This window comes from Castor canadensis, chromosome 13 (assembly GCF_047511655.1).
Source record: "Castor canadensis chromosome 13, mCasCan1.hap1v2, whole genome shotgun sequence".
Lineage (NCBI taxonomy): Eukaryota > Metazoa > Chordata > Mammalia > Rodentia > Castoridae > Castor > Castor canadensis.
The window spans coordinates 5,241,953-5,255,141 of NC_133398.1; the positions used below are offsets into that span (position 1 = coordinate 5,241,953).

At 47.4% G+C, this 13,189-nt stretch overlaps 1 protein-coding gene across 18 annotated transcripts in view; it reads left to right on the forward strand.

Moving 5' to 3' along the window:
- The window catches only part of Rapgef1 (Rap guanine nucleotide exchange factor 1), a 125,509-nt gene that overhangs the window by 62,667 nt on the left and 49,653 nt on the right, over positions 1-13,189 (forward strand). For 17 of the 18 annotated variants that reach the window (XM_020172140.2, XM_074052961.1, XM_074052954.1 and 14 more), the window contains 2 exons: positions 4,844-5,022; positions 8,966-9,122. In XM_020172140.2, the coding sequence (XP_020027729.2) occupies positions 4,844-5,022; positions 8,966-9,122 (336 nt within the window). Of the gene's footprint in view, positions 1-3,449; positions 3,593-4,843; positions 5,023-8,965; positions 9,123-13,189 lie in introns of all 18 variants that reach the window. The other variant, XM_074052959.1, reaches the window with a different exon arrangement.

The following is a 13,189-nucleotide window of genomic DNA, read 5'->3' on the forward strand; positions in this document are numbered from 1 at the left end:
TTACAGCATGGTTAGCCAGCTCTTGGAGCTGAGTTCATGGTAGCCCTGGAAAGCGTGAGCCACCACCTTCCACTGACTGGCAGTTCAGGGTGACATGGTCTGTTGACAGCTTTGCTCTGCTAGTGAGCTCTGATGGGAACCTGTCCAGCCACTCGGTCCTTGAGTTTTTCCCCCTCTTTATCCCAAGAGATGTCACAGAGGAAAATTTGATGGAGAGCAGCCTCACTTAGTAGGGTGCCTGCAAATCCCAAAGCATACCTGGCAATGCCTGGAAACATTTGTCACCATAGGAGGGTGAAGCAGGTACTACGGGGCATCTCGTGGGAGGGGCCCTCAATGCTGGAAAGCACACTACAGCATACAGGGCTGCTCCTCTGCGACAGGGAGCTGCAGGAGGCCCTGTATCGAGGACAACTATTAGCCCCATCCGTCCCACTGACAAGGTCTAGATTACTTTACTGTGTGCCAAGTCACCTGCATGGGACAGAGTGAGCACAAGCCTGCTGTGTAGTGGGCCCCAGGCAAAACCAGAAACCGTGGGGAGTCTGCTGCAGTGTGTAGACCAAGAAACCTTAGGTTTGGCTCTTGCTGTCATAGTCTACTGCTCATTAGCTCTTAATGCTGGTGAGTGTTTACAGACAGCCTCATTTTACCCCTGTCCCACACCTGGCTTCCCTGTTGAAATACCTGGAAATTCAGATTCACAGTCACTTCCTGGGGTTTCTCTGCCCAGACCCTGTTCCAGGTGGTCTCGCATAAGCTGTTTTATTTACTCCTGATCATAACTGTGTGGGGAAGGGTTTTATTATTTTCAGTATAAAGACAGTTTTGTGTGCAGCATAGGTTTTCTTAATTCAAATCTGTTTTCCTTTTATGTTCTATTGTCTTTCCCCACTGGTTTCATGTAGACAAATTAGTAGTCTCATGTCTCTTCGTAGATGAATTTGTAAACTCTTACAACTTTTTAACAAGCTTTGCAGTGAACCGTGGCGTGTTAAAGCAGCAGAATAATTTAGTCACTGGGAGCTCAAAGCTGACAGTCCTAGTGGTTGTGATCACAGTGAGCACTGTCCAGAAACCAGAAATGGCCCTGGAAGGGGTGAGTTCTCCAAGCCCAAGGGCATTTGAACAGTCAGTGGATCCTCTTGAGTGGACTCCTGAAGGCGTTTCCCTTCAACTTTCCAGATCATGTATGAAATGTAAGAAGGGAGATGCCACTGCCCAAGAACCTAGCAGCAGGCAGAGCTGCCAGATGTTCACTGTGACTGACCTCTCTTAGTCAGGGCTTCCTGCTAGGCCTGGCTGTCTAGCCCAGTGGAAAAGAACAGTGTTGTACTCCCTTTAAACACTCCTGTGGCTCCAGCTTTCACTACACCATTCTAATTCCCCCCACCCTGGCTCACCCCACATTACAAGGTTCACTGTCCTCTAGTGCTTATGAGTGAGGCTTGCTTTCTATGGCACAGAGAGCCCGGGCTGCAGGTGGAAAAGGACTGGAAGACACAAGCTGGGCATTGCTGCCACTCACTGCAGGGCTAGTGGCTGAAGCCCAGGGCCAGTTTTTATCCCTCGTTTGTCCTCCAGTGCTTGTCCTGTGTAACATCCATAGTAACAAAGCACACCTGAGTTCTGTGATGACACCACCCCTGGGCAGAAAAGTGACTGGTTTCTAGCCACTGGATCTCATTTCACTTACTCACTGTTTGAAAGCTTTGGACCCAGGAATTACTAGTAAATTTCTTTTTCTTTTCTTTTCTTTTTTTGGTGAGACTGAGTTTTGAACTCAGGGTTTCACACATGCAAAGCAGGTGCTCTACCACTTGAGCCATGCCTCCAGTCCATTTTGCTCTGGTTATTTTGGAGATGGGGTCTCTGAACTATTTGCCTGGACTGGCCTCAAACCACAATCCTCCCAATCTTAGCCTCCCAAGTAGCTAAGATTACAGGTGTAAGCCAACAGCACCTGGCTAACCAGTACAGTTCTTAATTCTTCCAAGACTTTTCTTTTCTGTCCTTTTCTTTCCCTTCCCTTCCCTTCCCTTTTCTTCCTCTCATCTCTTCTCTTCTCTCTTTCAACACGATGGGGTCTTGCTATGTTGCCTAGGCTGTCTCCTGGACTCAAGTGATCCTCCTGCCTTAGCTTCCTGAGCAGCTGGAACTATAGGTGTACACCACCACACCCAGATCCTCCAGGACACTTTGTTTGAGGCAGGGTCTAGCTATGGGCTTGAACATGAAATCCTCTTGTCTTTGCCTCCCAAGTACTGAGATTACAGACAAGAACCACCGTGTCCTTCAGTACTTCTTTAAATTGACCTCTTGTGTCAGGCTCTGGAATCAAGCAGACCAAGTTCAATTTCCAGTTCTGTCATTCCAGCTATGTAATCTTGGGCACATTACTGAATCTCCCTTACTCGCCACCAAGCCTCAGTTTCCTCACCTGTGAAGTAATGACATCTGCCCTGTGGGGTGGTTGTAGCCCTGAAATGAAGCAGCCTATGGAGTGAATAGTTTTGTGGATGACTTGAAGTACCCAGTGAGTGGCAGCTGTGACTTGGCACTTTCCTTCCCTTTCAGATTTTTCCACCCTTTGTCTTCCTTCTTTGCTTTATTATTAGCAGACATCATCTCTGATACTGGTTCAGTGTCAGTTCCATGTTCTGACTGATTTCATACACATCCTCGTTTACTCCACCCCAGTAATCTCTGGTTATGCAGGGCATATACATTTGCCTCGTTTTACAAACGTAGAGCCAGAAGTCTGCTACTTCCTTAGTCCAACTGTGGACCATGGCTCTGGGCCCTCCCTAGGTCTGATAGGCAGCTGCATGGAGTTGCCAGGATTATGGGCACCAAAGGAGGCAACTGTTCCCCTTGGGCAGGAGGGGCATGTAGGTGGATATGCCACCACTTTGAGATTAGCAAAGCTACTGCATTGATTCCCCAGGTCTGGCTAGTGCTGGGTACAGGTATGTTGTACACTGTTCTTTCTGGCCATTGGCCCAGTTCAACAGCTGAAGAGCTAGGGAATTGTATCGCTCTCAGAGGCCATTAATTTTGGCTGTGGAATTTGCTGGAGAGTTAGTGGGTGCCACCTGACTGCTTAGTTGTTGGCTCTTAGTGAAGGAGCCCAGGGCAGCCTGGCTCTTCCAGGTCAATTGGTCTCTCTGCGGTGACAGGAAAGGCCTCTTTCTGTGCTGATGCCTGCCCCTTCCAGTGCTTCCCACCCCAGCTCAGCCCCTTCTCCCTCACGTGTACAGTGACACATTTTCTTAAAATAGTTCTTTTCCCTCACCTAGTCTCGCCATCGCTGCCTGCCAGCACTTTCTGTGGTGCCAGGATGTCAGTGTTTGTCCTAGTCCTTCTCCTGCCCGCCTGACCATGGCTTCGGTTGAATTTGCTGTGTGCCAGCCCTGGCAGCCTGACTCCTCAGTCTCTTTCCTGTGCAGGCAGTGGCAAAGCTGAGAGCTCTCATCCAGGTGGTAAGGGAACCAGTGCCAGCCATGTCAGATAGTGAAAGGAGACACAGAGCCAGGATGGAGACCCAGTCACTGGCAGGAGGAAGACGTGCTGTCCGCTTGGGGTGGAGGAGGTATATTCCAGGTGCAAACCACACCCTCGGGAAATCATATGACTAAAGTAGCTATTTACTTCTTGATTCCGTATAGTTACAGATTTTTCTTTTGATATTCTTATGAAATAAAAGCCTCCACTATTGAATTTTTAAGATTTAAAATGACATTCCCTATCATTTTAGAAGAGCTAGTGCTCAACATGGTAAGCATTTTTGCAATATTTCTACCATTTGTACTTTTATATGTTGTTACTTAAATTGCCTTTTTCTGGAAGTTCTCTTCTTGCCCTTGGTTGCCTTTATGGGACTCTGGATCTTGGAGAGCCCACAGGTGGCTGCTTTCCCCACCCAAACCCCTCTCAATTTCACTGGACACATGATCTGCCCTTGTGTAAGCTGTCCATTTGTGAATTCATCCATTCAGTGGATTACTCTTCAATTTCCCGCCCCTGCCCGCCAGCTGGAACCTGGGTCACTGACATTAGGGCCATTAGATGGGAGGTTAGAGAAAATGAGTGGAAGGAGTGTGTGAGTCCAAGGGTTCCCACAGTCAAGGAGAGCAGCATGGTGGAGATGGAGCTCTGGAAAGCCCAGGGCTCTGTGTTTTCTTTTCCTCCCAGAATCAAAGGGTCTAAATGCTGTTAACAGACAGTGCACGAGTGGCCACTGAATCATTGGCAGCCACTCTACTTCCTCATCTCTTCACCCCAGCATCCCATGCTTCCCAACCCTGGGCCTGCTGGGTCCTTTGGAAGTAATATATCATTGCATTGAGAGGGGGTTGCAGATTTGGTCTGAACAATGCTGGGACCTAGTGAGGAGGCTGGGGGAAAGGGTTTTGAATCCTCATGCCTCCTCAGAGTCCCTCACATCTTTGGCAGAAAAGCCTATAAATGGGATGTACATGTGCCATGGGACATGGCCATTGCTTCCCCAAGTCATCAGCAAATCATTCCTCACCAGGAGTAATGAGATTAATAATGATTTCTCGTTGTGTCTGCTTAGGACAGGGAAGAGAATGGTTTTCAGACTTCAGGTGGGAAGGGAATTCGAGCAATTTTAAATAACAATATTAGTCCAAACCCCTTCTTCAGGTCTGGCCTCTCTCTCCTGATTATGATTTTAGAAAAACAATCTCAGCTTGATTCCTGTAGCCAGGACCTTTTCCATTTGCAGCACTTTTGAACTAGTTTATGGGAAATTTTGTGTTTTCAAAATAGCTCCCTTTAACCTCTCTCCTCCCTCCTTATGCTTAACGTTTCCTTTCAGAACCTGAGCTGGCTGGAAGAGAAAGAGAAGGAAGTTGTCAGTGCCTTGCGCTACTTTAAGACAATTGTGGACAAAATGGCTATTGATAAGAAGGTACTGGAGATGCTTCCAGGGTCAGCCAGCAAGGTGCTAGAGGCCATCTTACCCCTGGTGCAGACCGACCCTCGGATCCAGCACAGGTGAGTTGCTCCAAAGCCCTTGCCTAGAGCAGCAGTGGAAAGCTTAGAGGCACCTTGGTTTGGAGCACTTGAAACACAAGGTTTCTAGGAACCATTGGGAAAAGGACTCTTCCACGTCCTTCCCACTCCCCAGCTATACCCTGATGTCTTCCCCCCCAGCGTTAAAGTCATTGCTGCTTCTGAGTCATCAACACTGAGGCCGATCTCCATCATCCCAGGGGATGAGGCCACAGTGGAATCCGTGGCCGATTCTTTGCATTAGCTTGTTGACAGTAGTCACATTGATTGGAACACATTTCTCCCGCTGCCTTCAACAGTCACCTAACATACTTAACCACCATTTATTATGACATTCAATCCCATCAGTAGAGTCCTCCTGCTTGGATGATCAACCAGAAGCAAGTGAAGAATCCCACCAGAGCGTGGAGTAGTGAAGCATTTGCCTGTGCCAGGCCAGGACCTCCCAGGTGGGGGGAGGAGGGGACTGGAGTCAGTCTTTGCCCTAGGATGCTTTGGTTGAGTACAGCAGCTTTGATTGCTAGAGTGCATTTTCCTCTTAAAGGCTAGTGAGCATCTTGCCCCCTACTTACTGTTAAGTATAGAAAGAGAAGCAGTGTTAATGAGTCTCAAAGCTTGGCAGGAGCTTTTTCTGAAGAGGCTGGCAGATTTGCAGGGGTTTCGTCCAGGGTACCTGTTCAGGATCAATGCATCTCTGTTTCAATTTCTCAAGATGACTTTTTATTCATTTAGTCCCATGAGGCTGAGCTTTTATGAAAATGGCAATGAGCTCAAAGTCTTTTTCTTCTGAGAGATAAAGTCTTTATTTCCAAGAAACTCTCTGCCCAGACCTTCCACCTTGAGTTTTTGCTGATTCCCAGAAATTGTGGATTTTTGGCTAGGAGCTTCCCAGTGCTGGTTGTGTGGCTTGGCCTGTTACTGTCTACATTGTGACTCTCCCCATAGTTTGTCCCAAGCCCAGCTTTAGGGACATAGTCTCCTGACACTTGGCCATGATCACATGTGTAGATGGCTTTCTCTAAAATGTTTTCGTATCTGTGTTCTCATGAGATGGTCTCCATCAGGGAACAGTTAAATCTACCTGAAAAATTCAGTTCAGTAATAGTTTTGTTAGTCACTCCATATTAATAAAATATCTGCTGAGAAAGGAGCCTGACGACAGAGAAAATTACCCAAAAAAAAATTACCCAAAAATTCAGTTCCCCCAGTATGTGATAAAGTGCTGATTATGTGACAGAGTGGAAGCTCTATTGGAATTGAAGAAGGGAGTGTGGCAAGAGAGTTGCAGTAGGAAGTCAACTTCCTGGTGAGGCAGTGCTGGAGATCCATCTGAGGAAGAGGCAGAAGCTGGATTGGCAGTGGGGGAGGCAAGCAAGAGAAGCAAAGGACTTGTGGCCAGTGGGGACTGTGTCCCCAGTGGGAATAGGATAGTTCACCTGACCTGCTATCCATGGTGCTAAGCCTCTTTAGGAAAGTCCATGAGGTCCCTTAGCTGAATCGATGGCTAGTTATATCACGGTGCATTGCCACTAGGATTGCTGCTTCCTGGAGCAGCAGTTGGGGCTGGTGGCTCTACCTGGAAGGTTACGGGCAAGCACAGGGTAACCATCCAGCCACAGGAGTGGGGAGGCATGTGTCTGTAGGGGAGGGTTTTCTTATGGTTGGTAAGGTTATTTAATGTCTCTGCCCACTTCCAGAGAGAATACAGGGAAGTGCCTGGGCAAGGCCACAGTGAACAGTGAAATACAAAATTATCTCTGGTTGTCCTTTGACTAATCCCATGAAAGGGATTTTTCTTTCTGCAATTGGTCCAAAGCCAGTGATTGAAAAGACTTCCCCAGTTTAGATTCTTTCCACTGTCTCCTTTCTCCTTAAGTGCAGCATGTGAGCTGGGAGGAACTTTCCTGCCCCTTCTGCAGTTCTTTTCTGGTGGGCAGGCTCCTGGCTCCCCTCACCTAGATTCCAAGGATGTGAATACACTGGTATGGAATGAGCTGTTCATCACCAGCCTGAGTGTAAGGTTCTAAGAATGAAGCAGAAGTGCTGCTCCCTTCATCTGATTACTGCTAGTGGTCCTACAGCGTGGTAGTTCTATGGACCCAGCAGACAGCTGCAGGCCCAGCACAGACAGCAGCACACAGTGTTAAAGAGGCCCCACGTGGCCTCTCCAGGATGTGGGAGCCCTGAGGCTGGACTCACATTGCCAAAAGTGACAGCACCTCCCCTGCAGGGCTGAGCCACCCTTCCCAGGGGAAGGGTCCCACACCCTGTCCTTCTCACTCGTGTGAATCTCACCTCTGGAGAGTTTGCTGGCTCTCCAGACCCTCTTGGCCAATTTCCCTGGTGTCTCAAGGACTAGGGTTTACTTTCCTTCCTGCCATCTGTTCTCCTGTTGGAACATGCAGAGCAGGGTAATGGCTGGCAGAAAGCATAGCTCTCTGGAAAAATCTTTTCCTCCTTATCTGATTGTAAAAAGCTTCTCATTAGAGCATTAATTGGCTTTTGTTTTAAATGGCTTTGTTTTTAGAACTGGTTTTAGTCATATCTTACAATAGTATATATTTTTTAGAAAGTACATTTCAGCTCCTAAATATCTCCCCTCCCCCGTTTTTTGGAGTAGAGGAGGGGGTAGCCCACACATTTCCTATATTTTTGCTCTTCCTCTATTACAATGCATGAGTTTGAAATGGAAAAATAATACTTTCCAGAATTCTTAAAGAAATTACCTTTAGTTATTTTAAAAATATGTGGAAGATGTGAAAATTGTGTATTTTGGCTGCTGCCCTGCAATCATTGGGACCAAAGTTCCAGAGCTATTATGCTGTGTGCCAGAGACTACACCTCACACACAGCACACACGCACAGGCCACCTTTCCATACGTGCCCACCTCGCCTACAAATCCATGAAGCGGAGCAAGGCAGAGGATGCCAATGAAGCTCAGATCAGTTCTGACTGTTCCTTTAAAGGGTATAGTCCACTAAACCCCCATAGACCTGTGGGTTCCTGGGATCCATACAAATGACTTCCTCTCATTCCAAACAAGAAGCACACAATAATTTGACCCAGTCCAGTGATCAGCGACCTGAGAGATGGCCATAAGACCCTGCAGAGGGTGTGAGGTTTGAAGAAGCGGGATTTTATGTTATTTTGGGAAATAGAAACTTTATAACAGATTAGAATAAAGAATGCCACAAAAAAGGAGAAAGGATTTGTTTATTAAAAGCAGGTGTGAAGCCAGGCACCAGTGGTTTACACCTGGCTACTTAGGGGACTGAGATCAGGAAGATGGCAGCTTGAGGCCAGCCGGGGCAAAAAGTTAGTGAGACCCCCATCTCAACAAATAGCTAGGTGGGGTGGTGTGTGCCTGTCATCCCAAGCTGTACTGGAGGCTAAGATCTGGAGGATCTCGATTCCAGGCCAGCTCAGGCATAAAAAAGTTCGTAAGACCCCTTCTCAACAGAAAAGGGTTGGGTAGAGTGACACGCGTCTGTCATCCCAGCTGTGGTGGAAAGCATAAACATGAAGATCACAGCCAAAGCTGCCCTGGGCAAAGAAGTGAGACCCCTCACAGACCAAAATGGGTGGAAGTGTGGCTCATGCATTCGAGCACCTACCCAGCGAGCGCGGAACCCTGAGTTCAAACCCCAGAAACCAAAGAGAAAGAGGCGTGGGTCAGCCGGCGTGGTGCTCGCGATGATTCCCCACATGGGAGGCTCTTGTTGGGAAGGGGGCCTCTAGTTGACGCCAGCCGGGCTACATAATCTGCCAATCTCAGAAAACAAAAACAGAGGTGTGGATTTCATAGATAGAAAAACACACCTGGCCCTGGCATACTAGTCCTTCAGTCCTTTGCCAAGCAGATGCCTGCACATGGTGGATTTGCTTTTATCACTGCTTTTTAAAAAACTCTTCTCTTCACTCCAGCTCAGCCCTCTCATCCTGCTACGGCCGAGTGTACCAAAGTCTTGCCAACCTGATCCGTTGGTCTGACCAGGTGATGCTTGAAGGTGTGAACTCAGAAGATAAGGAGATGGTGACGACTGTGAAGGGAGTCATCAAGGCTGTGCTGGATGGAGTGAAGGTATGGGATGTGGTTTCCAATGGCCCTAGTCAAAGGCCACAAACAGCCCACCTACTGGAAGTGTCCAGAAAAGCAGTACATCCAAATGAATGTCTTCCAGCAGTGGGGGGTGGGCGCCTTCCATCCCATAACCACTTAATTCTCTCGGGACTGGAGGAGTGGCTCTCGCAAGCCTCTGCAGCACTTGGTGTTGGTGAGGATGACAAAGCAGTCAGCCTTTACCACCCTGTAGCACATCTGCATCGAGACTGTCACACCTCTGGCTGAGCATGCTTGGGCTCCACAAAACACAGGAGAGATTGTTGGCTTTTAGAGAAACTCCCGTTTATCGACTGCTGTCTTTTCATGCTGGAGGAGTTGCTGGTACTTGGTAGAAAAGCAGGATTGAGATGAGTAGAAAATGCAGCTGTCTGGATCAACTTGACACCTATCATGTGGTCTGTGTGTCGACTAACCAGGGAAGTCTGGAATGGCTCATTAGAGAACTATTAATAGTTAAGGTGAGGAGCAGAGACCATAGAGGGTCTGGAATTGGGGCCTAAGGAACAAATCCTAATCGAGAAAATAAGGAGCAAGACAGAATATAGAGCAGGAAATGTGTAAGGACTTCAAGTCAGGACCAGGGCTGTGGGCAGTAGGAATGTGGAAACCGCCTGCTATGTGAGGCCATTCATGTAGTGGAGAGAGGGCTAGCCTTGAACCGCACGTTCACCACCTTCCAGCCTGTGAACTTGAGCAGTCTGCTCAGCTGCTCTTTACCTTAGTTAATGGTCCATGAATAGGTGTGATAACCAAACCGTGGATTGCAGGGTCGCAGTAAGAATTAAATTAGTTAACACATGATGCTTTTAGAACAATGCCTGGCACCTAGGTGGCACTTAGACCTTAGACCTTTTATTATTAACTGTGTGGTGCTACATGCATGCTTACTAATGTGGCTTGAAAAAACTGTCCTCTTCCTTTCTCAGCCCTTCAGTCCAAACATATCTAAAGTACTTACCATAGATCAGAGATTCCCTCCCCATTCAGCAAGGGCTACCAGCCTCCTGAAAGCTGCCTCCTTGGTGTGACACTCCCCACCTCTGTTCCGGAAAGCAGAACAAGGACTTCAACGGGTTTCAGTTATACAGAGAAGTCTTAAGAAAGCACTGCTTAGTGTGACAAATCTCTCCAGAATGGACTGTGTTTGCTAAAGTCCTGGTGGCCCCCCCCATCTCCAGCATGCTTTAGGTAGAGCTAATGTGTCTGCTGGGGACTTTGGTTCTCTGAGAGGGAGATGTAACTGCAGACACTAGTCTTCTCCCCTGACTCCTCCCATTTTCTTTTCATCCCAAAGAGTTACCAAGTCCTGTGTTGCTGCCATGGCCCCTGTGGCTATTGGAATATGACCTCAGCCACTGCAGAACTGGAGGAGTCACACTATCCCATTTGGTCCTCGCCATACCTCGTGGCGGTCAGCAGGGCAATGGGCAGCATGATTCACAACTTGGGTCGTGCTGTATCAGCAGAGTTCAGGCTCACCTACCTTGGCTGTTTGGGCTTTTAGAAATGCTATTGGCTTTTTGCTTTTTTTTGTTTTTTGTTTATCTTTTGGACGATACTGGGCTTAAACTCAGGACCTCATGCTTGCAAGGCAGGCATCTACCCTTTGAGCCACTCTGTCAACTGGAAATGCTGTTGTTGAAAATTATTTTTCAGGTGACAATTTTCAGAACAGGTTTTCCTCAACAAATTGATTCTGATGAGATATTCAAAACAAGACAGGGCTGAAACATAAGAGTCTTGCGTTTCCACACAAGCTCTGTGGCCTTCCCAGCAGATTTTCTCTATGGGATTATTCCTGCACCATTGTGTCAGTTAGAAGACATGTCCGAAATAAAAGTTTCCAGAGAAAGAGAGAGGAGAGAGAGAGAGAGTGAGAGCGCCTATGGAATTTGAATTTGTCGTTGTCTTAGAACAAATAACTTTTCCACAATTGTTTTTGGTTTGTTTGTATTTGGCAGTACTAGGATTTGAAACCAGGGCTTCACACTTAGTAGGCAGGTGCTCTGCCACTTGAGCCATACACTAGCCCAGGCCAGCCTGGACCATTACCCTCCTATTTTCACTTCCCGCAGTCATTGGGGACACAGGCACATGTCACCATACCCAGCTTTTTTCACTCTTTGACCAGGCTGCTCTGGAGCCATGAACCCCCACTAGCTCAGCCTTCCATGTAGGTGGGGTGACAGGCGTGCACCACAAGCACCCAGCTCCACAGTTGTTTTGAAAATATTTTAGCTGAAACAATGATTCTTTAGGTCAGGAGCTCTGCAAATTTAGTTTGTCTCATTTATTTAAGAAGTTTTTAACGAGAACCTTCTGTATGCAAGCTGTGTGGCAGAACTGGGAGCGTAGCGATGAGCAAATAGCGGAGGCCCTGCCATTACAGACCTTCCAGCTAAGCAAGGGGAGAAAGGATGGCAAGCAGAGAGAGTATGTACTCTTAGCCTGAACAGATAGCCTGCCTCTCACAGGGTGGGCAGGAATTGGCCTGTGTTACTGGGAGCTTTTCCTAGCCAGAGACAGTGAAGGCAGTGAAGGTGGTCTATGTTGGCACTTGTTTCAAATGTCTTATGGACATTTAGTGCTTCTTACAGTGCCCCATTAATACATATAACATGATCATCTCTTTTGCAGTTGTGGAAACGGAGACTTAGGTAGACCCATAGTCAGTGACGAGGTCATGATTCACACATAGGACCACTGGGCCCTGTGTGCTTAGTCACCATCCGCTGCCTTCTCCCAGGAGGAGTCTCGCCTCAAAGGATTCTCTGTTCACACCTCCAGGCCAGCTGACCGCCAGTCTCCCCTGCTGTCCCTGTCAGGCCTGAGACACCTTATAAGCCCATGTCCTGGTGTATGAGAACCTCACTTGGTTGGGAGGGACCGGGCTGTGCAGAAGCAAAATGAATTTGCTGGGATGCCGTCATCCCGCTTGGAGAAGTGCTGGCACGTTCCTCTGAACTGACTCACCATCTTTCAAGCAGCTCATTCGGTTAAAAGGCATTTTTCTTGGGGTGGGGGAGCTAGGATCACAAAAATGTTTTATAACCAGATTACTTTGTTTTGTCTCTGAATGAGTAATATCATCTATCACATAAATTCTGCATGTTAGCTGTGGGTCCTGAAGATCTGAGGACAGCTATGCTAATGTACAGAAAGTACCCAGTGAGCGCTGGGCACCCAGCAGGCAGGGGGAGCATCTTCATTATAAACATGTTAACTTCCAGAACAGCTCCCATTTGTCAGTCCTACCCACGGATCGTGGCACCTTCCAGGTCAGCTTACAAATTTCACACCTTCCCAGTTTTGCCACTGATGTCAGGCATGCCACTTCTCACCCAGCATCTCGCACACGACTTTGCCTTCTTCTAGCCTTCTAGAGATGTCAGAACTTCCCTGTGGACCTCCCATCTCCTACTGGAGGCTCTCTCCCCACCCCCAGCCAGCTACACTTGGCACACAAAAGTTTTTGTGGTGAAGAAAAAAACAAAGCTGCCTTACACTGAAAGCCTTGGGGGAAAACTGGAAACCTACAAGTCTGTTATTTAACCATCGCCACCAAAAACTGTGCTTCCATACCAGACTCAATTTGTATAATAGCAATATGTGAAAAGAAATGCATCTTTTCACTTTCATGTGAAAAGTCCAGAGGTAGTATGGTCCAAAGGCCAGTATGACATTTTCAAAAAGTGATCAGAGATGTGCCCATTTTGCTTTCTTGCTGTTCTTAGCACAAGGATTCTTTCTTATGGTTCAAAATAGCTGGCTTCTCTTCACCATCGTGACTATGTTTCAGATAGCAAGGAAGATGAGAGTAGGGAGTTGTACCTTCTCCCTTTAGGGAAGCTTCTTAGAAGACCTCACAAAATTTCCACTTACATTTTATTGGCCAGAGTTTGGTCATGTACACAACTAAAATCTAGGAAGAACAGATATTGTGGGGCAACCAGCTATCTCTGCCACACTGACATTTCAAGTAAGCCATCTCCTATTCCTCTTGAGCCTATTTTTATAAATTTGTT